This window comes from Anas acuta, chromosome 18, assembly GCF_963932015.1.
Source record: "Anas acuta chromosome 18, bAnaAcu1.1, whole genome shotgun sequence".
Classification (NCBI taxonomy): domain Eukaryota; kingdom Metazoa; phylum Chordata; class Aves; order Anseriformes; family Anatidae; genus Anas; species Anas acuta.
This window is the reverse complement of record NC_088996.1, coordinates 4,676,884-4,699,946: the sequence shown is the minus strand read 5'-3', so window position 1 is coordinate 4,699,946 and position 23,063 is coordinate 4,676,884. Positions and strand designations below refer to the sequence as shown.

Genomic DNA, 23,063 nt, shown 5'->3' with positions numbered 1-23,063 from the left:
ATGAATGAAACTGAATGTTGTATGACCAGGACGGAACAAGCCTGCTGGACGCTGTGTCAGGACACAGAAACACCTCCTGGTCGTGGCACACAACTCCTCCCAGCACAGCCAGCATTTTCCAGCTTGCTAAATCTTTCGGGACTTCGGAAAAGTATTTTTAGCCCTAAGTGCTGGCTCAGCCTTACCACAAGCGATGTGGAATCTATTAACACATTTTTCATTCTAATAAGATAGAAGTTATTTGTACTAAGACGACCAAGGAAAAAATTACAACCCGACTGCAGGGCTGAGCCAGAGCGTCTCTTACATTTCCAAATATGAGTGAACAAAGTTAAGTGCCTAATGACTGGCCTAATTTACAGCATACATGAGGATCTCCGGTGCCCACTGCAGCCAAAGGGAATTACAGAAGATTAAGTAATTATAGATTGAAACAAAATTAAATCGGGACACTTATGAGACACCTAATTTTGTCTTTAGAAGCCCAGCATAAGGCAACTGTGATTACTTCTGTCTCTGTGTTAACAGGCATTTATTCCAGTCATTTAACACAGTTTTTTACTTAATTAAAGCCACATGAATAAGAAGCTACCTGAATACAGTATCTTTGTAGCACAGCCTGGACCTCAGACATAAAGGCTCATCGTCTGGCCCTCTTTTTAAAGGCTCCATTCAAGCTCCATCCTCTTTCTCCTTGGCTTAGGCTTGCTGCCCATTTTCTCCAAAGCTGGGCCTCCCTGGCACCCTGCCTCTGCTGGCAGGAAACAGGGGTTCTCTCGGTCCTTCAGCTTTGGGTTCACTCCTCCTTTGCAGCAGAGGCAACAGAACGAGCACATGTTTCTCCTTTTGTTTCTACACAACTGCTACAAGCTGTTGTGCCCACAAGTAGTGCCAGGATCACAGCATGCTCTGCACTTTACCCCCAAAGATGCGTTGCATCAATTTGCCATTTCCTAAGCCACATGGCACGTTAAGCCAAACAATGGAAGCATTTACAAGAAAGCCTACACGTATATAGCTTAATCTGTAAGTGTCACTAAATCATTTTAATTCGACTAAGCAGTCCTCGAGACTGGTCCTACTGCAAAGATTGATCATATTTTCCCAAAGTTGGAAAAATAAATACAAGAAAACCCACAGTCTGCTTCTAAATTCAACTGCTTTCTGCAGGATCTTGTTTGGACAGGATATTTCCACTGTTTTCTCACAGCAGTGCAATACTAACACAGCAATAAGCTTATTAAGACTAGCTGCTCAATATTACAGACAAGAGTTTAAGTGAAGCCAGACTGAGAAAAGTATTTCTTCTTATCTCTGTTTTCAAGCAACATAGACTTTTTTTTTTTTAAAGTTAGTTTGTAGGAAACATTTCTGCAGGCAGCTCTTCATAAAAGTAGCTAACCCCTCCTCTGGGTTGGACACGGCTGACTTGGGCTGGATGGTGCAGAGAAAATAGTTAACTGTAACATCAAGAAAGGAAATTCACAGAAAGAAGTTGTCTGTGGAAAAGCTAACGTGGCAGAAGACACGGAAGAGATTGGGGCTTAGGGAGCTGTTTGTACAAGGCGTGACATCAAGAAGGAGACAACTAAGGAAGCAGCTATGCAAGACTGGGAAATCCAAAAGGGATAAGAGGGAATGTCATTAGAGATGTGGGTTGGATAAGAGATCTTCAAACGAGAATGAGGAATTTAAATTTATGACAGAAGCCAAGGAAAAGAGTGCATCAAGGATCAGAAGAATACAGCCATAGAAGCAAGAGACAACTAACATGGCGTTTTTGACACATCAGGGAAATGAATGCTGAAAACAGGAGATAAAACAAGTTATGGAGATGAAGGTTAGAGTTCGGAGTGAGAACAGAGAAGGAAGGATGAGTTGCCATAAGACAATATAGCAAAAAAGAAACTAACTCTTGGCAAGGGCCTAAATATGAAAACAGAAGGAGCAAGAAGTGATATGTTGGAAGATTGCCAGGGTCAAGACAGGACAGAAGTCGTTACGGATTATGGAAACAAGCTGCTGCTTAACTTCTACAAACTGAGTGCGTGATGACAGCTAACCAGACAGGAACAGATGTAAGATGGAAGAGACTGGAACAGACACTGAAAGCAACAGCACAGGTCTGAGAACTGCTACTGAGAATAGTGCTTTCTCCTTTTGTTCCTTGAAAATTAAAAGTACATTCAATCTAAACCAGGCAATTTCTCAATCTTCTTCATCCCCCCAACTCTTCCAGCCAGCGTTTCCTACTAACCTGGCATTTGAAACTCTTCAAATACTCGGCCCCCACCTGATCTTCTCGCTCAAACCCCGGTGCTTTCTTGTAGCTGCCGGCTGCCGTTACTGAATCTGGAGGAAAACCAATGCTCTCCAAGCTGTGTGGCTTTCCAATTGCGCCAGGAGGAGACCCACATATATTAGATGGGCTTCCGAGACTGCTGTTCCTACAAAGAATCTAATAGAAGGAACAAGAGTCAGAAAAGTACAGCAGCACCAAGTCGAAGAAGAAAAGCATCGCAGGGAACAGCTCAATCACTTCTTTGTGGGCATCAATTTTACTGACAGTCAACACAAGCATACAGGCTTCCAGTAAACAGGAGCTAAAAAACAGGGAAAAGCTCCCATAGATACTGGATATACACAGTCCCACAGTTATGGTTTTATTGCCAACACTTTGTACTGGAGTGCAATCTTATAAAAGCCAACCTACAGCTCTAAAAACATTTACTCTGAGGCCTTAGATGTGACAGTTTCCAAACCGGACCAAAACCCTCCTCACTTTCCTTAGACAGTTGTGTGATATGGATCCTATCTGTGCTCTGAGGAGTAGTGTGAAACCTGGAAAGGTATTATGGCAGTCAGAACAACCGAGAATATTTAAGCTATATGTAATGCTGCATTTTTTGTTTTTCAGTTGGAAATCTGGAAGTTTTAATGCAGACACTACTCAAGTATCAACAGCTGCATTAAAAAAGGGATTTCCAAATTCTGTTCTTTGGACTGTAATCAGGGATCACAACCACATGCAACAAGTCTAGTTTTGCACTGGAGATGAAGCCACAGACAGCAGCAAAGGAGATTAAGAGGAGTTTTAGAGAAAGAGCCTACGTGGATGAGTGCAGACATCCCATTTCTCTGGGATTATTATCAGTTATTTGCCTGCACTGGCAAGCATGGCTGTGTTTCAAACAACATTTAGACAATTACTGATACCACAGATTCAAACGTGGCACAGTTTGGGTTTGCATTAGGAAGAGGGAACATCCTACAATGTTTTGATTTAGTTTTTATACAGACATTCTGCTGTCCGCGCTTCCCTACAGTCGCAAAGTTACTACTCACTGTGGTGGAGGTGGGGCTAGTTGGCAGAGTTCCTGCTTTACTCCACACCTACAGTACAAATACAAAACAGAACACGCCACGTGAGGCTGGCTGCTAGAGGGACCTTTTTCTTTGATTAATTCATCATGTAAAATGATCACCAGCAAAGCCATATTTGTTTGCAAGCTACATGCAGATGCCCTGTGGAGTGATGAAGTCACAGAAAGACATGTGTTGCCTTGTGGCTTGCATCCAAAGATTAGTAAAGAGACTGTTTAAAAGAATAAAAAGCTTGAGATAGAAAAAGACCTAAATGGGCTATTAAGTGGAAGAGATCGTTAATTTTGTTGCAGTAGAGCATTTGGGTGATATACTTGTAGGATAAAGGGCTTCTGTTTTTTACTTCTTTCTACAGTGTTATTTACCAAGAGAAAATACTATGTTCAGTCTTTCCAAGATCTGTTTGGAATTCTAGTTGCAATCAAATTCAGCAGAACTATGAACTGTTGGTTGGCTTTGGCACTAGGAAAAATCAAACTACCAGTTTCTCTTTACAAATAGGATAAAACAGAGGTCCTAAATGAGTTCACTTCATCCTGACCAGTTTGAAGCCAGTTAAACTCACGCTATTTTACTTTCTCAAAACCTTGACCAACCCTTTGAAAAGGTTATACACTTTATCAACAGTAGTGCAAACAGGAAAGACTTCAAGAACTAAAAAAAATGAAGTGGTCTAGCATTCCATAGGCTTATCATCTTTCTGTGTGTTTCCATTCAGCATTTGAAGATCTTCGTTCTTGTGTGTACAACCAGAAGTACTACCAATACTCTGGGGCATTATTTAAACATATTGCAGTGTTCGGCTATATTCAGAAGGAAGAGAGGGAGGGAAACAAGGATATCCTATAATGAAACACACAACATGCGCAGGCTAAGCCTCTGCGTTTACGTATGTAAACAAACTCGATTGTAGTTATGTACTTTAGATTGTGTTGGCTCACAGCCTTTAAGGAGTGCTTGGGAAACTGAGCCTGATATGCACCTCCAGACATGAAGGCACTGGACTGCATGTACAGGGTTATTGCACTTTCCTGAAAGTACATCAACAAGCTTTGTGCAGAAAGGAAGGCTTAGAAATTTTATAGGTGAAATGACGATGCTAAAACCACTGAACTGTATGTGCCAAACAAACAGATCCCTCTACAAAGCATGGAGCTGGTATCTAAAAGAAGAACGTCATATCCTGTGTGTCTCTGGATACTTTAAGATTTCTCTTCTTAGAGAAGGAAGAACAGCAACTCAGAGAAATCCAGATTTAGAAAGCACATACAAGGCCTCCTCACAGGGCTACATACATTGCTAAGGTCCGGAGCATGTGGGCTGGAAGGGCTGACTGGAACAGAATCACCAGCTGCTGACGGCATATACATCACAGGGCCTGTCTGGGTAGGGCTAGACACAGCCGAGGATTGCTGTAAATCTTCATTGAGAGGAGGCTCTGGAAGAAATACAAGCACATGGAGCATTACTCAAAGCTGTACAATTGCAATGGGCCACAAGATGTTTATGAAAAGAATGGATATTATTGAGAGAAGAAATATTCCACAAACACCTACTTATAAGCAGCACAAAAGCAAGGAGCAACCTTATCTGGCAAATAGCTACTTTTTAATCTAATATTCCTTATGTTATTACTGTCACCACTTGTACACTGTGCTGCTCATTAGTCTGTTAACACTGCTCCAAAATTATCTTCCTCGCATGAATTGTGTGTTATTCATTCAGCTGTCTTGAACTAAGCAGGGCTTCCTTCTTTGCTAGGCACAAAGTTGATGGGTGCGTTATAATTAGCTGAGGGAGATAAGTTCCCATCTGCTCGCAGTAGAAACCATTACCAAAAGAAAGTAACATACATAGAAAGGCGTACAGCTGTCAACCACACAGAAAGAAAGTGTCATTGACTTGGAAGGTGGAGTAGAGATGCTGCAGACTTGTAGTCTTCCCATGTAATACAGCTCAGCATCTTTACAAGATCTACACGACAGGCACCATACTTGCAATACCTTTAACAAACTGATTTCTACATGTCTCTAGTTAATAATCAGCAGAACTCATGCTAGGAGCACGTACAACAAATGTACTCGTGTTATTTCAAGTTAATTAGGTCCTCAGTGCTCATCTTAATAAACAAAAAAAGGACTTAAATATATACATATCTATCTATATATACACAATTCCATAAGATTGCACAAGAAATAACCAGGACTGAGTGACCTAGCTAGCCACAGAATGTTATTCTGGCTTTTTCGTAGTATCCAGTACAGTTACCTTGTTATGAATACGGCCTCTCCTAAACAGAAATACTGTGTTACAAATGGGGGACTTTGCAAAACGCTGTTTGTCTTTCAAGATTTCATTCTCTCTTGAGCTTGCAGCATCAAACTGTGCAGTTGCATTATTGTGTTTTGGGCCACTATAGCCCAGAGCCTTTGCTGTAATTACTGCTTGTCTACCAGGCTTCCTATAAAGGAGCTCTGTAAACTGTAGGGAATGTACTCTCACCATTCTTTGACAAAGGCAGCAATTACTAATTCCACCATTCACAAAGGATAATCAAATAACAAAGAGATGTGCTCAAGGCCATGAAGCAAGGCAGTATCAGAGCCAATCTACTGACTTATATGTAACCTGCTCTAATTACTGCAAATTCAACAATGAGACTGGAGTGCAGAAGTATGAGCCATAGGACTGGGGAGGTAACCATTACCTATGAATGGATTAAAATAATGCTCTATAAATCAAGGCGCTAGTAAGAAAAGCAGATTTGAGGAACAGTGGACAAAAAGCCGCATATTTTTCTTCACCAACCTGAAGGTTTAAACTTTATGCAAAATATAAATAGTAAAATGTTATTTAATTTGTAGAACAGATCAATATGTTATCTATAACCTGCAATTTTTTCACCAGCTTTTAAAAATTAAACCAGTTTGCAACTTAGCTATGAACTGTTCGTCAACGTACAGAAGACAAGCAGCTCTCACTCTGTTCATTCTCCTAACTCGACATATGGAGAACTGAGCAAGTGAAAGACAGAGGGAAAAACGCTTCGAGGGACAGTGCAATGGGACTACCTACTGCCTTCAGCTCTGTTAACACCTCTCACTAGCACAGTTTTACAGAAATCATCGAAGTTAATACTTTGTTTCTGAAAATCTTTCCCAGAAGCTCTTTGTGGCCCTATATTTTAAGCTATTTTAAGCTTTCTGTTCTGGCCAGACGCTCTCCATAGCTTCAATTTCAAACATCCATGAAAGATGAGAGGAGCAGCCCACGTACGTTCTACATGTGCAAAGGCACAGAAGGGTCCTCGGGGACAGCTGCCAGACTGCTGCATATCATTGCACTTGGTGGATTTGTAGATCTAAGGATGGGAAAAAAAATAACCAGACATGAACAGGAAAAAACAGTGACTGCCAGCCCAGGTACAAAAGTACTATAAAGCGACTCAATGATAAGACAGAAACACAGATAAAAGGCAAAAAGGCCAGCAGGTTTCAGGGTGACCCACTACAGCTACAGAAACCCCAGAATATGCCCATTACAGTTAAGCTCACGCAAAGAACACCCCCATCACAGTCAGCTCCCAAAGGTTACCAGTTTGCCATCAACTCCCTCAGTCTCACTGGGAGCTCCATGGATGATAAAAGTGCTAAAGGGTAGGAAACAGTTGGTAGATAACAGCCCAGAAAGCTACAGCCATGTTTGCAAGGAAAATGACAAACTGTTGACAACGGTTGTAGGAAATTGATTATTTCCCTTCCACCCCAGTTTGGTGACAATGGCTACTTTGCTGATACAGGCCCAACAAAGATTTTCAGCACTGTAACACGAAGCAGACTAGGACAAAGTCTTAATTACACTTTCTGCAAGGATACAGGAATGCTCTGCACATGCTCAATCTAAGAGTTTGGCAGCTTGTAGCACCAATTTGTGGGTATTTATACCCTCTGTATCCCAGGACCACACCGCAAGCAGCACACAGACTCTCCCAGCTGGCACATGAATGTATCACATAAACCAGGAGTTCATTTGCTTTTCTAGTCAGCTACCGAACTGCCAGAGCAGGTTACTGTACCTCTGGATGGAACTGCTGCTCTGTGCGAGTGTGGCAGTATTGGCACGAGTCTCCATTTTCACACTTGGTAGGATCTCCCCACTCATCTCCATGTTTCACACTGGGACACGGCGAAGATCTGTGGAAATAAGGGAGCAGCAAACTGCATCAGATGCACAAATGTGTTTTGAGCTTTGCTTCTTCAGTTGGGAACCAGGCACAGCTGCTCCCCCCTTCCCAGCTGTACAATCCCTTTGGCTGACTGCTGCTTCCTCAGCCCCCACAGTGCTGCTATTGCTTCTTCCTCCCCCTCTCCCAATTTCCCAGTGGAAGTAGCATGGCTTAGCTCTCTGTCTGAAACCTAATACAACCTGAACCAACGTAACTCAGCAATATTAGCAGCTGATGTGATTAGTGTCAGAGATGCAAGGTCTGGTTTCTCTTTTGGAATGGTACATTCATAGAAAGCTAACAAGTTAATTGGCTAATCCTAAAACACATAATACCCTTGCAGTGGTATGTTTCCAGGGTTGTAGTTTGGCCATGTGGGACAGAGGCAGAGTCAGGTCACTGGGGAAAAGGCAAGCCCATTTTCTTTCTCCCAGCTGGGAACACTTCCGTTTCCCAAGTTTGAATGTTTGCTGTGACCTCCTTCCTCTGCTCTTTATGCTCTTATCCATTCCCCAAAACAACAGCAGAGGGAAGCAGACAGCAGCAGCAGCAGATGCCTGCACAGAAGAGGCAGCCACATCAGCTGGGGGTGGGGAAGCAACACAGAAGCAAGAAGGGATCAGGAGGAGAGAAGCTTTCACCTCTTCCCTTCCCCAAAGTACCCAGACAGGCAGAAAGCACGTGGCCACTGCCTGAAGACTGACTTAGTGTTCCTGTTTCTCCTGAAGGGGTTGGGATTAATATTCCTTGGATTTTTTTGTTTTTTTAAATACAGAACTTCAGTATCGATTCAAAAATTTCTGTGAATGCTGGGGGCGGGGAAGGGAAGTGAGAACATCCACTGTATTTTCTCTCCTGGCTTTCTGGTCTGCTCTTATGTTTTTCAAAAGGGAACTAAGGAAAAACCCCACTGAGATCACAACAAAAGCTCTGTTGTGTTAGAGGAAATGAGGGCCTATAACTTGGATAAACTCGTTCAGGGAGACGCAGCATGCCGAAAAATCCAGGGACAGCTGAGCGAGGAGAACACCCTGGTGCCTCAAAAGCAGTCTTTAGCAGTCGGTTAGGAATGTTGCATGTCCAGCAACAGTACAGGTCACACTGTGCCTCACGATCCCCATCACCGGGCACATACAACAAGCAGCCTGGTGATTCTGAATCCCTTACCCATGAAAACACTGCTCTGAGAGTTTTTTTCTAGATGGGGATTTTTTTTTTTTCTTGCACTGCTTTTTAAAGTGAGAGTTTATTTGAGAAGGGGAAGACAGACGCAGATCCTGTTCACCATAAAACCAGTTGTAACACTATTTAGCAACAGTTATTTATTAGAGACACTGGTTCCTCTATAAAGCAGAACTCCCTGTTTATTTGTTACCCCATCTCCTCGATGGAAATAACAGTCCATCATATCTGTCAGTAAAGGCCTTAGAGGCACACTAAAAAACTATCTAGCAGAGAAAATCTTAAATCCTTCCTCCTTACAGGCTTCTAATACACCTCACCACTCAACTCAGCTGGGAAACAGAAGACCCAGGCCCAGGATTACCTGTATTTGTGTTTTCTTGGGCTTCTTCTTCTGTCTTTGCTATTGTGGTAGTAGGGACAGGCATAACCCTGGCGACAGAGGCGGGGGGGTTTCTTACATTGCTCTGTCTTGTAATTTCCCAACACATACGTTGTATCTGCAAGAGACACAACCAGTTAGTTACCATGATCTTTATTTATTACACAAAGGTTTTTAACAGGAGCATGTACTCCACAAGCACCAGACCTTCCCAGTCCTGCAGAGCTTAATTGACACTCACCTTGCCACCTTGGCTCCTCGCTGAGTATTTTTTCTATCATAGCATGGCTAGCAGCAACTGCAGACTGACCCTCTATGCCACCTTCTGATGTAGTCTGACCATTCTGCAAAGCTTCCATGGCCTGAAGCTCCCTTAGTGGACAAAATCAAGTGAACAACAGACAGATTGAGCAGGTGGAGACGGATAAATGCTTATAAAAACTGTGACATACCATGCAACAATTCTTAAGTGGGTGCATTTCATTCATACTTTCATTTATTATCAGAACATCCTAGTCAAACAGTAACTGCAATACCTGCTCTTCATCCTCTGACAATTCCGGATGCACTATTTTGACGCCCCCACCAGTTCCCACATCACAACTAGCTTAAAGTGTGCTCCCTCCCTGCCCTGTTTTGAGTATCCTCCCTGGAGATTTTGTAGATCTGCCTTATTAGGAATGGATACATCATCATCACTCCAACACCAAGCATTTCACTCTGAAGCAGTATGGTCCCAGAAATTACCCTTTTCATACAGAGCCCCAAGCCCTACTAACCTGATGTCATACACCGGAGAGCGCAGATCATGGGGCCCGTGAGCAAAAGCACAGTGGACTCCGTTCTTTGTGCAGTTTCCCTTGGAGTCTGTCTCATGGATGCAGATTCCAGTTTTGTAGTAGCGCAAGTGATACCTCCTCTCTGTGTCTCCAGTAGTTCTGTGCAAGAAGGGGCATCTGGGGTACAGAAGAAGGGGAAGAACCGCCACAATTTAGTCACACAGACTCAACACTATCAGGAGACACATTGCCAATATAGGATGCTGTTGGCAACGCTTTTGCTAACTCTCCTTCTCCTATTGTGCCTTCCAACATTACGAAGAACCCTTAAACCTGTCACTGCACAGTATTTAGTAGTTTCCCTCCAAAACAGACAACTGAATTATTAAGCCAGCAGCAGCTTATTATTCTACCCTACTGACTGCCAGGGATCTGGAAAAGAACAAGGACACTGTCGAGGCATTCTGATATACTAGCCATGATTGAAGGGACATCACATGGCACAAACCATTTCCCCATCTAGACTTCGTGCTGTTACTGTTTCCTGCTGGTAACAGCCTTTCCTCCTACAGGGCTGCAACAGTCTATCTATAGCCAGATGCATCCTTTATGCAGAGCACAGGACAAGAAAGGAGAATTATGACTCTAACATTTTAATTGATGTTTTGTTTCCCCTCTTAGGCAGAAAAAAGAATAATCTACACCCAGAAATATAAAAAGAACATGATAGAATCGGTGAAGTTTATGCGTTGCAGTGTTTAGCTAAAAATACAAATCAGCAGGATTTTGAGATAGCAGCAGTTTTCATTTGTTGAATTTGAGCCAGATATGAGACAGTGATCTAGAAGCCAAAGGCCCCAAATGTCTTATTTTTCTAATCCCTTCCAGTTTTCTTATAAGAAGGAAGAAAAGTATTGAAACAGAGGCCTCAGGCTAGGGATTTAGTCCATTCTGCTGCAGCCACAAGATCTTTACTTAATCGGACAAAAAAAATATTGTTTTCCCAATAAATAGCATTTTTCTATGTGTGTTTATACTGGCACAAAGAAAGGGAACTGAAATTCCATCTTTCTATAGCATCTCTATATAAAACACTCTCTATATTTGACCATGGTTTGGCTACACTATTTATTCTTCCATATCTGTCACGTGGGTGAAGTCATATTGCTGTGTTAACCCATTAACTGCAGGAACCTGCCGCATACACAGCAGAAACACTTGCATCTCTCACTTAAACTCACCAAAGTCACAAGGAGGGAAAACCCAACAAAACAAACTCTTCCTCCTGTTGCCTTATTCCAGATCCCTGACCTTTCCCCACTGGCTTCTTAAAAGTTCACGAAGACAAAACAAACTGGCAAGTAATGAGTATGATTCAAAAAGCTGGGTCTGGATAATTCAGGGACAGATTGAGGACAAAATTCCTACTCTTTCAGCAATCTGTTAAAAACTGAGCTATAAAGCTACTGAACAAAAGCTATAATTTGACAATTAGGGACTTAGAGGAAGAATCTCTTCTAAGTCCATTTGTCAGCTAGCTGTTTTTCACACCAGCTTTGCTAAAAATACATGAAAGCTGAGTTCCCATCAACTTTGGTATCATCTCTGCAGCAGGCCTGGAGTACAGGGATTGCTACTACAGTTTTTACATCTGTTCTCATGTTACGTATGCTACACAGCTGCTTTGCTGCTGACTTGCCTCATCTCTACAAGACCTGGCTGGAATCATCACTGGACCCATCCCAAAAGCCTAATGCCTGAAAAGCAGGGTGCAGTCTTTACTCACTCATCTCCTTCTGGGCAGATTCCTGTGGTCTCGTCATACTTGGTACAGTAAATGTCAGGGCTGTAGTTAAATGTACCATCCCGGCGGCGGATAGATCTGCGACGACGCTGGTTGACAAAGTGCCAGTGGAAGCAAGTGTAGGGCCGGTGCTGAGTGCACTTGTGCTGCACGAAGAGAGGGCACTGCTCCGTGCGGAACTCCTTCAGGTAACTGCAGACAGAAGCCCAAAAAGCAGAGTTTTAGGACTGGGATGGTGGCTGGAGATAACCGATTTCCCCACAGAGCCTGTGTCAAACCAGAGCATCTGTCCCAGAGGTGCACGCCATCCTTCCCACACCTGCCTGGATTTTCCTCTCAGCACTGCAGGCTGGGAGCTGCTGGGTGTCCGTAAGGGGCAGGTATCAGTTACCAGGTTGGTTAACACAAACTGGAAAGCTAAAAGTAGCTGAAACTGCTTTGTGTCTTCTGGTATCATTGCAAAGAGGCTTTTCACAATCTTAGAAAACAGTTTGTGAGAAAAGACAACTCTGAAGTACCTTTCCAACCGTTTCTATCTCTGAATCTGAGATGTGGGCAAAAAGGGTTTTCCCTCAGAGGTCAGTTTAAAAAAAAATAAATCAATAAAATAGACTTCTTTCAAGTTACTGAGAGAAAAAGATTTAAAGAAAACAACAACAACTTTTCCACCCCTTTTCCTCCTAGTTTCTCTCTGTTTCTCCTTCAGGCACATGTCAGCTGCAAATATAAAATCAATCCATTTCTCTCCTGCAATCTTGTGAATTCGGGACTCACTCTTGAAAAGCAGCGTAACCATCCTCAACTCCTGGTTGCTTACGTGCTTTACTTTCATGTGTAATTCTCTGAAAGTATGTGCCTTCTTTTATCCCGAGAACTAAAAAAGTCACAAGCTTTTATTTGTGACACTAATGACAGTCTCTAAACCCAGATTGTAGAGGATTACAAAATGGTTTAGAGCAACATGATGACCTGACTGACTGTGATCTGTGTGGAGGTGCTTACCAAGCCCATGCTGCCCAAAACCCTCCAGGGACCCCCCCCAGGTATTTTGAGGGAACACACCAACAACTTGAGCAGCTCGGACCCAAACCCCATGGGGTGAGGCTCCAAGAACACCACAGAAGGCCCCCAGCAGACCGGGGGTAACTGTCTCCCACAACAAGTCACGCTCTGGTCTCTTATGTTTAGAGGTTTAAAGCAGGGAGGAACAAAATCTGACCGTCAGATAAATGCTGGCATTCTGCTGGAAGCAGCAGGGTGGTCTAACAGCAGATGCGGACTCATTTTGAGCTGTGTGTGTACATCAAGGCAAAACAATGGAGTACAGGAATTTGTGAGTTATTCATTCCCATACCATACAATCTATCACACTTCTAAATAAATGGAAATGTGCCTGATGCCTAAAGATGTATTTACAGATATTGCACTGAACTCAGTCAGAGAGCAACAGCTGTAAATGAAGTATCCTTTCCTCCTCCCCCCAGGCTGACAAGAAAGCCTCAGGAAAACAGATGTATCCAACAAAAGTGATTTTATTTGTTCGCTCTGAGGAGAGCCTAGCAGTGGTGAGAGCTTTCCTACATAGGATTTTGCCAGTGTGAAAGGATAAAAGCTCCTCCTCTTTAGCCTCCAGAGATGTGGGATGTGCCTTCGCCCTGGATCTGTGAAGGCCGCGCACCCCAAGCCCACCCATCCCCGGACCAATATCCGCACTGGGGCCTAATGCTTAATGCCAGAAAATGTGGAGGCAGCATGCAGAAACAGGTCCGTTTGGAGCAGACGAGGGCTAACAACATCACTTTGTTCCTTTTGGCTTTTAAAAAGCCGGCTCCCTTCAAATGGAGGTCCCCTCTCCAAGCACAGCAGTTCATCTGAAAAGGGAATGTTGTGAGAGAATTAATCCATGCTTGGACAGCTTTCCAAGCTGTTGGACCAAGTACAGGTGTAGAAGGAATTCTCCAGATTATTTTATCTTATCAGTGCACTAATAAGACTTAGGAGAGAAGTGACTGTAACAACACTCAGGTTAGAAAGTGAATTAAGCAAACTTAAGCAGCATGAGCTGACTGCGCTGCGGGATGCGGCCTGGTCACCAGCCAGGCCCTTCCACCCAGACATCTCCACATACACCTGAGAGGGGAGGTTTTATTTTCATGCTGCTGCTGTTTTACACACAGAGAACAGCAAAACAGGGGCTATGTGCCCCAGCCAGTGTCATACAGCATTCAGAGCCAGCGACGGAAACCAAGAGAGCATTCGTCTGCACCAAAGTGAGTGAAGAGTCCAGGCTTAATTTGAGGACCAGCATCCTGAACCTCACCAGTGCTCCGGGACCTGAGGGGAGATATCAGACCTAAACCACCCAGGCATCAAGCCCAGCACTCCAGTCTTCTAGTGAAAGGCATGTATGAAACACAGCATTAAAAAAAAAAAAAAAAAAAAAAAAAAAAGGAGAAAACCTAAAAATATACAATCAACAAGCTGAAATGGCTTCGCTTTAACTGGAGAGTTTAAAAACGTACACACAGCCGAGGGAGTTCGGTCTCTGGAGTGTCAATTGTTGCTGAAGAGCATTTGAAAATTAATTGCATTTCACGATTGGCTAAACTCCCTGGAGAAACATTTATTATAATGTAAATGAGAGATAATTACATAAGTAAATGGTTCACCTGAGAAGTGTTTAACACCTAACTCGCTTCATCAGAAACTCATGCGTTGATGCTGTCTATTAAATAAATGATCTCTCACTCTTCATTTCAAAGCGAGCCCCGCAAACAGGTATCACCGAGCTCGGCAGCAACACATTAACTGCGCACCATCACCTTTGCCATCAAGCCCAACAGAGGAAAACCAGAGTTGTCACATTAACTCGGTCATTTCAAACCTTTCAATCACTGCTTTGGGTTCTTTTTTTTCTCAGCCCACTGTAACATTTTAAATCACCCTCCTTCACAATAGCCTGAATGCTAAATTGCCTTATAGGCCTCTATTTTCTTGATTTATGAATTGAGTTTTGGCTCCTTTGGGGGAACACGGGCCACTCAGCCAGCCACTCTGTATTAAAATATATGAAAGACATCCAAACCACATGTGTTTTGGGAACAGGGGAAGGATATACGGACTGCATGGCTGCAATGTGATTGCTCACTAAGCAGAATGCTATTAATATTTCAATAGTCTCTCGGCAAAGGCTCTAAGCAGAAACGCAGAACACGCGGTCGTGACAGATCCTCCTGGCATGCATGGTCTCCGCAAACGCTTTCCCAGTGGACTTGGGAAAAGGAATTTTTGAACGACCCTTCAAACCGAAAACACGCTGATAACTGGTACATGTTTCACAGCATGTCAGCCAAATGCCATGCCTTTACAGGAAGAGGAAATCTAGCAATGATAACTCACATTTCTCAACTCTCTGAAGAGCTCAGGAAACTCTACACGAGGGGAAGACAAATTAGCACCCCCCTTCACATAGGAGTTATTTCCATATTTGTTAGAAAAAAGAAAGACATGAAACTGATCAGTTTTGCATTCATCTACTTAACACACAGATAACACAAGAGAAAGTGCTTTATTTAATATTTTCAAGCTCAATTTTTTAAGAAGCAGAAAGCACATAGCATGATCTTCTCGTGATACTACATTAAGTCAACAGCAACACCCAGGTTCCTGGAGGAAACCTTATCATTTACAATTCCCAGCAAAGACAAATGCAATTTATCTAAACAAATAAGACAATACTGGCCAGAACAATGCCTGTCAAAGTCACCAGGCTGAACTGAACTTGCTGCTGAGCGGGACAGCCGCTACTAGAAGCGAAAGCTTCTTTCACTAGGAAGATGTTGGGAAAGATGACTTTTCCCACCTAGCTTTGGGAACTCCTGGAGAATGAAAGGAGCTGCAAGGTCCTGGTGTGGGGGAACGACACACCAAGAGTTTTACTGTGCTGAAATCCCACTTCCTGCAGGCTGGGAAGTGGGAAGGGGCAGTAATAACTCTCCGCCAGAGTTTATACTAGCAGGGGAACTGCCAACTGCCTGTAACTGCTAGCAGCAGCTCAGCAAGTGTTTGCATCTGCAGCCAGCAATTGCAGCCAGTTCCCCCTCTGCCCTGGGGGGGGGATCGAGCTGCAACCTGCTTCGGGAGCTGCAGGCGGAAAGCCTGGGCAGGGGGGAGATGCAAAATTGCACTTCCAAATGTCACCACCATAAAAAAAAAAAATCAAACCTAAAAAAGGGGAAGAAAAACACAAGAAGAAACTAACCGAGAAGCTTCATTTGCAAACTCAATAACTGCAGCCTTGTCCTGGTCGCATTCCTCGCCTGCTGCTGCAGAGATGGCTCGGCTTGCTGCAGCTTTGCTGGTTTGGCTGTGCGAGCAGCCGGCGTGCTCCAGCAGCGCGGCGCGCAGGATACCTGCATCCAGAACATGTTCCAGGGCCGCAGACTTCCTGCCAAACTTGATAAAAGTCACGCATGCACTGGCGTGAGCTCAATTCAGGAAAATGTGCTGGTGATGCACGAAGACAGCTGAGCTCTAAATTCCTCGCTAAAAGCCTTTCCCAAAGCTCCCTGAAATCACTGGAAGATGCGCGGTGACGCCAGAAGAGAAATCTCTGCTTTATAGCAGAGGGATCAGGAGGACTGGGGGGAGAGGCATTGTTGACGAAGGTGGAAAAGAAAGGAGAAAAACAACAACTCCAAATCCCTGTTCTACCCACAACACAAAGCCGGGCCCTCCTTCCCTTCCAGCACCCCTGCGCTGTCTTTCTGCATGCCCCAGGACGGGCTCCTCTCCTCGCAGCCCTCCTCACTCCTCCCCATCAATTCCCTTTCTGCCAAAATTCCTTTCGGGCCCAAAGAGAGCACCGAGGCTGACAAACGGGATCTAAACCTTCTGCAGCAGTAGGACAGCAGAGAGAAAACCATTAATTAGGTAATTGTCTAATCCGGACTAAGCCTGTACAAGGAGGGCAGCAGGGAGACCTCATGCCAGCGTCATCCAGGTTCTGCGTGCACGTGTGGGGTGCCTACACCCACACAACCACGCTAAAGGACCTCTCGGAGAGGCCCATGTGAGCGACTGGTGCTGGGTTTTGTGGTGTGAGACCGAAATAAACCACGGACACCTTTCCCAGGAGCCCCAACCATGGGGTCCCATCCCCGCAGCAGCTCCCATCACATGAAGCCACTCGCAGGAGGCAGCACGGGTCGCTCTCAGGTAAATCTAACCAAGAACCCTGCAAATAAAGTGCCTTTTGTTTAAATAAAAAAAAAAAAAAAAAGAAAAAAAGAAAGAAAAAAGAAAACAAACAAACCTCCATTTCCTGTGAAGATTTCAGAGATAAGGAAGAAAACGCTCTCATGCCATTTATGTTTCTTTTAGTCCTGTCTGCCTGCATCTCTTGACAGACAGGATCACGCAGCAAAAATCTAATTTTATCGGCATAAAGTAACTGGGAATGCCGTGGGCTTGTGCTGGCCTTTTTACATCCGTGCCGTCCCGCTGTTTCAGACAGGACAGCACGAGGCTACGCCACAGACCTCTCCGTAAAGTTTCAGGTGGTCCCAGCACACCGCAGCCACGGGCAGAGCTTTCCGAGCCCTGCTGGGTGAATGACAGAGGTCCCTGCTCCCAGCTGCTCCCCTGCTGGAAGCTCCCCTCAGCACCCACCTTTCCAGGCAGCAGGTGGCTCAAAGCTTCCCTCATTCAGCTTAGGAATAAATAAATAAATAAACAAAATCACCAGCGCTGCTTTAAAGTTTAAGTGAGTGGTTTGAGCTAGCGCAGAATTATCTGAAGCAAACCCAACGTGCTTCCCCAACAGACTCCTGCAAAGTGGGCAGCATTGCAAAACCCAGGAAAAAAAAAACGTCACTGTAGATATAGATGTTTCAAATTCAATACAGCTTATTATTGAAAATATTTTCAAAACCGCTGTTTTCTTTTTAAGCTCAGAGAGCAAACGCAACACAAGGGGAAAAGAGCTGTCCGTATTTAATCAGCTCTCTAAATTCATTTCACCCTCATAAAATTTTATTACAGAAGATGATATCAAACACGCTTTAAGTAAGAAACCCATGACTCAATTATTTTCCTTTACTGAACTGTGGTATTCCAATTGAAATGAGTCAGTGGCGCATGACAGAATCTACTTATTCCAACAGGATACTCAATAAAAATCCCACTAATGTACCTTTTGTCTAACATATCATTACTGACAGGGGGAAAGCCACGATATGCAGCTCTGACATTGCTCCGGAGTTTTTGCTCTTCAGTCAAAGATACTCCAGAACAACTGTAAATAAATAAAGAAACGGGGATTTAAAGAAAAGCATGGCTCCACAATAATTAGCCCACGATGGATATTGTGAGATTATTGAGATTTGGGTTTCTCTGCGCCGGCAGTTCCCCGTAACACCCCTTCCACATCTCCTGGCACACCGGCAGAGCAGCTGGAAGGCTTCGCTTTTAGGGAATTCCTCGGCACACCAAGGAGGTCAGCGAGGCGCCAGCCTCGGGGGCTTTTACTGCTGCCAGCGACCACGGCCTCCGAACACCTTTCAGAAACAGGGTTTGACACCACCTTTCCCAAGACATCTTATAAAACGTTTTCATTTCGATGCAAAGCGAGCTTCCTGACAGGGAACGCAGCCTTCCACTCCCATGATTTCTTGGGATTTGGGAGAAAAAAAAAGCATGAAAGAAGCAATCTGGCTTCACGGGAGCTGAAACTTCACAGGGGTGGGCACAGGGAAACCGCGCTCCCCACCCCACAGCTGGGGTCTGCCCGCAGCCTGCTTTAAAACCTGCCTAGACCCCCGGCAGGGAAACATTCAGCATCCTTCTAATCAGAGCAGGAGTTCAGACAAGTTTGTTCCAACAAACAGCTGGGGGGAGCTCAGTGTGGTGGTTTTTTTTTTGCCATTGTTTAAAAAAACCCTTACTAGCAGATGTCATTTCATATTGAAATACAGTCTCACGCTAGTCACAGCTGAGTATCAAGCAAAATAATAAGCATTTAATAATTGCAAACACATTTAGCAGCAAGCTTGATGGTTTTCATCGTGATTTCAGGGTAAGTTTTCTGAGCAGGCTTTGGCAGGAACCTTTATCAGTCACCACTATTGTGACAGAATCCAATGCCAGGACCGATTTAACAAAAATACCAATTTAATGCTGTTTTTCTCAACAAGCTCACAGACCTGCCCAAGCCCCCATGCCCCCAACACAAAGGATTTTTGCACGTGCCATGCATCGCCTTCCACAAAACACGAGCATCGCTCTTTTGCAGCACACCTCAACAACCGCTCGGCTTTTTCCCTTTCCAGGCTGTCAAGTCAGGAGCAGTTTTGTAAGCCTTGAAAAGATTAGAAAGCATTTAAACCTCTGAGGAAAATAGATGGGCCACTTTATAAAAACAAAAGGCTGCCAGCGAACGCGGGGAAGGAAAAAAGGATGAGGAAAAAAAGTTTCGGCAAGCTCCCATCTGTCAGGAAGACAGACTTCACATGCCTCGGTGTTTTCTTTATCACCTAAATAAATTGAACCATCAACTGGGAAAAGGTCACGCCGCAGACAGCGCCGGGCCATCGTGAAGCTGTTCGATTTCCCCTTCTCCATTAGAGCTTGACAATAATGTCAGCCTAAGGGCGAAGAAAGAAAGTGAAAGTTGGAGAGGCTCGTTGCAGACGCACGGAGCTGGCCTGGGTTGGTTTCGAGGCGCTCCCGTAACCCACGGCGTACCCCTGCGAGCAAAAGGACGACGGCTTCACGTCCGTAGCACACGGAGTGCTGAGAGGTTCCCCTGCTTTTCGCTGCAGGACCAGGGAGGCTGCACGCACAGGTTTTCCTTTTCCTCGACATCCGATGGATCTGGCAGGCGAAGCTGAGCTGGAAGCTTCCGCTTCAAGGCTGCAGGGTAGCGTGTGCTGCACAAACTGCAGCACCAGCTGCTATTTTGGGATGTCAAAGCACGCCGGGGCGGGTGACAATGCGAGCAAGGCAGCCGGACTCCACGGGAAGAACAAGGGATTACTTTGCGCTCGATCACTTTCCCAGCACTTACAGATGGGAGCTTTAATTGATTGCTAAAAATAGCCCCGTCCGTCCCGAAATAGAACAGCGGCAACTCGCAGAAATTTTCATGAGGTTTGTCAATGGGAAGCAAAACATCTGAGAAATGGCTGTTTCTCGTGGATACAGAAAAGCTACGGAAAACAAAAAATAAAAATTGATGCTGCAGCACGGTGCCAAGCCGGGACAGGAAGACAGCCCCGCACCAGCTTCAGCCAAAAATGGCTTCGTTTGGAGAGAAATCCTGCCATGCAGCTCGAGCAGCTCACCAAGGCCGTGTCTCGGTGAGGAAAGGGCTTTGCATTCAGTTTTAACACAATAAAATCAACGCCTGCCCCGTGCACCAGCAGCCAGGACCCCAGGCTCAGGGTTAGGGTTGTGTTACCGACCCTGGGTGTGGGGGTGCTCAGCCCCTCTTCCCCGCAGCCCAGCGTGGAGCTGTGTGCTTCAAACCAGCCCAGCAGAACACCTGGAGGCTTTATTTTTTTGCATGTTATTTTTTAAAGCATCAACCTGTTGCATCAGCAGGCCATGAATGGTAATAAGGCAGAGTAATTCCCATAAAACCCGTCTTAAACCCAAGTCTTTGTTTGCACGGAGCTTTTAGCTTTATAATTAAAACAATCCAAGGCCAGGCACATGCAAACCCTTATCTAGAGGGCATTTTGGAGCTGTTTCCTTAGGAGCCACGAAGCCTTCAGCTCACGCTCACATTTCACCCAGTTTGATCTCCAAACGAGCTGGCCGTGAACACGCATCGCTCGGTGAGACCTCAGGATTCAGGCTGTCCACGCAATGTTTTAGAAACATTTTTCTAAATTGTTTTTCAGAAACAATTTTTCCAAGTTGGAACAAAGTATTTTCAGCTTGACAACACCCCAGCTGTGCCTGAAGCAAGCCTCAAACACAGCCCTCATCGCTCTCCAGGTTGGTTTCCACTCCACACCCTATTTCGGGGCCACATTATTCCTTCCCTACAGCACCTGCCTAAGTGCTGAGCTTACGAAACCAGGATCGTATTGAAGCGATTATGTTTCAGCAACATGTGGACTGAGCTCAACTGTTTCAGTGAAAATCCTCAAACTTAATGCAGCTGGACAGCTACACGCTGCTGGAGGCCTCCACCTGCTTCCATTCTCACTACAATACATCAACGTGTGCGTAAATACGAGCACGTATTTTACTACTAATTACCTAAGAGAAACATCCATCCGTGGGCTTTTTGCAGTCCCAAATGTGGAGAACACCCAATAAATCTTTGGAAACACCAGGTTCATATGGAGTTGACGTGTATCGGGTTTGCTGGACTCGACCGAAATGAACCGAGGCCCAAAGAATACATCGATGTCCTGTGCTGTAATAATTCAAACGCCAGCTTCCCGTGAGGTTTCTGACACAGCACTTCTCTCCGTGCTCCTCCAGGCCCTCCCAAAACCTACCCAGGGTCAGCAGCTGTAGGAACGCTCGGGGAGGCTGCTCGAAGCGCTGCGTTACTCGCTCTGCTGGCTCCCTACAACAAAACATCCCACGTGCAAGGATCTGTAAAGGCTAATTCAGAACAACCTTGCTTCCACACAAGCCGTTACACAGCTCTGGCTTTCAGCGACGGGTTTTTACGGGTGTTTTCCAAGCAGCAAACCTTCAGCACCCAGCCTCACAGGGGATGCTCCAGAGGCAGCAGCCCTCCCTCTCCTGCCCGTGCCCGCAGCCTTCATGATCTGACAAGCAGCTCGAGGATCGGTTGCAGTCCCACGCTCACAACAATTTTAAGGCAGGACATGAACTGTCTGAAGGTCTGCACGAGCACTGAACCACAAGCATCAACCTCAAACTCCTCACGAAACGACGGCTCTGCAGTGCTCTCGGCCAGAGCGCTCCACGTGCGAGCAGGCAGCGCTGCCTGCGCCTCTCCAGGCTCAGAGCCAGCCACATCTGCAGCAGGCTCTTTGGAAAGGTTTACAGTTGTGAACAGACACTTTCTGTTGTGAGTTCGAAACAAAACACGACGATTACCTAGCAGGCAGAAACCTGCAGCCATAACACATGTGCCAGCAGAGAGATAAAAGCCAGCTCTCACGGGCTGATGGTAAAGAATCGCTGTTAGCCATGCCGGTGATTTTCTCTGCATCCATAGCAGCCCAACGGACAGGACCAGCACACCTCAGAACCAAAACCCTGCACCCAGACAGGTTGCCAGGAGCACCGATGCTTCCCACAGCAGCACCACGGCACGAGGGAAAAACAGGCAAGCCCTGGGTTACGCCACCAGGGCTCAGTTTGAGATGGGAACAAATCTTGCAAGGCATCTGAAACGCGCAAACCTTTGTTGTTGTTGCTGCTGCAGAGCTGCACGGCTGCCCCGAGGCATCTGCTGGTTTTATTCCTGTTCCTTTGGCAATACCCAGGTGCTGTTCAGGGAAGCTCTCAGCTGATTGAAACTAAGAGGAGAACAATCACCTCGGAGCGGGCCGGGCGCTGCTTGATGAACGGCGGTGACACGCGGAAGATAAAGATTAACGAGTGAAACAACACCAGCTGCAAGTCAGACTTCTGCAGATACCCATCGGGTATAGGCTCAAGAAGCTCTTTTCCTTTCAATGACTGCTTATTAATCTGAAAAGAAATTCTAGGCATGTGATGATAAAAAGCAGCCCCACCATCATTTGCTACCTGGAATCAGCTGTGCAATTGTTCTTACGAGCCAGCGTGCTCCACACAAACGTATCTGCACTCCTGACCAACAGATAGCTAGCGATGGCCTCAGATTTCTCTCATCTGACAACAAACTCAGTCCAAGTTCCCCTTCTGCTGCTGTTCCAACAACCGCATTCAATTGAACGTCTCTGACTTTTAATAAGAGATCTGAATCAGGCCAGCAGCCAGCATCTCAGAGAGCTCGCAATTTATTATCAACATTGCGACGGTGCAATTAGCTTCAGCACTGAAAAATGCTCATTTTTCTTTTCAAAGGAAGCCCCAAACTTCCCTCGTTTTAACAACAGCCTCCTAAAGCTGAGCCGAGCCCCGCGGCAGCATGAGGCTGTGCCGCTCAGCAGCCTGCAACAAATTTCAGAGGAAATCGTTGGCACTCGTTTCAAGGGAGCCTTCATTCCAAGTGATGCTTCAAATGTCAAACCGGTATTAACGGCATCAAGCGCTGATCAAAATACACAAGGAATGACAGAGATTGCTGAGAAAATTATCGGAAGCATCTCAATGGGCTGGCAGCACGAG

General features: G+C 45.1%; 1 protein-coding gene and 1 long non-coding RNA gene across 7 annotated transcripts in view; both read right to left on the bottom strand.

The window, feature by feature from the left end:
* The window catches only part of UNK (unk zinc finger), a 39,598-nt gene that overhangs the window by 10,379 nt on the left and 6,156 nt on the right, over window positions 1-23,063 (bottom strand). For 3 of the 6 annotated variants that reach the window (XM_068654638.1, XM_068654636.1, XM_068654637.1), the window contains exons 2-10: window positions 11,739-11,948; window positions 9,953-10,129; window positions 9,415-9,545; window positions 9,156-9,291; window positions 7,460-7,577; window positions 6,661-6,745; window positions 4,680-4,822; window positions 3,346-3,393; window positions 2,258-2,458 (exon numbers count right to left, since the gene is read on the bottom strand). In XM_068654638.1, coding sequence (XP_068510739.1) covers window positions 2,258-2,458; window positions 3,346-3,393; window positions 4,680-4,822; window positions 6,661-6,745; window positions 7,460-7,577; window positions 9,156-9,291; window positions 9,415-9,545; window positions 9,953-10,129; window positions 11,739-11,948 — 1,249 coding nt within the window. The remainder of the gene's footprint in view (window positions 1-2,257; window positions 2,459-3,345; window positions 3,394-4,679; window positions 4,823-6,660; window positions 6,746-7,459; window positions 7,578-9,155; window positions 9,292-9,414; window positions 9,546-9,952; window positions 10,130-11,738; window positions 11,949-23,063) is intronic. The other 3 variants (XM_068654635.1, XM_068654639.1, XM_068654640.1) reach the window with 3 other exon arrangements.
* LOC137841606 (uncharacterized) lies at window positions 17,032-19,942 on the bottom strand. The gene is made up of 2 exons (XR_011088674.1): window positions 19,500-19,942; window positions 17,032-19,399 (listed from the first exon to the last, which is right to left on the bottom strand). It is a non-coding gene; the product is annotated as an uncharacterized lncRNA (long non-coding RNA).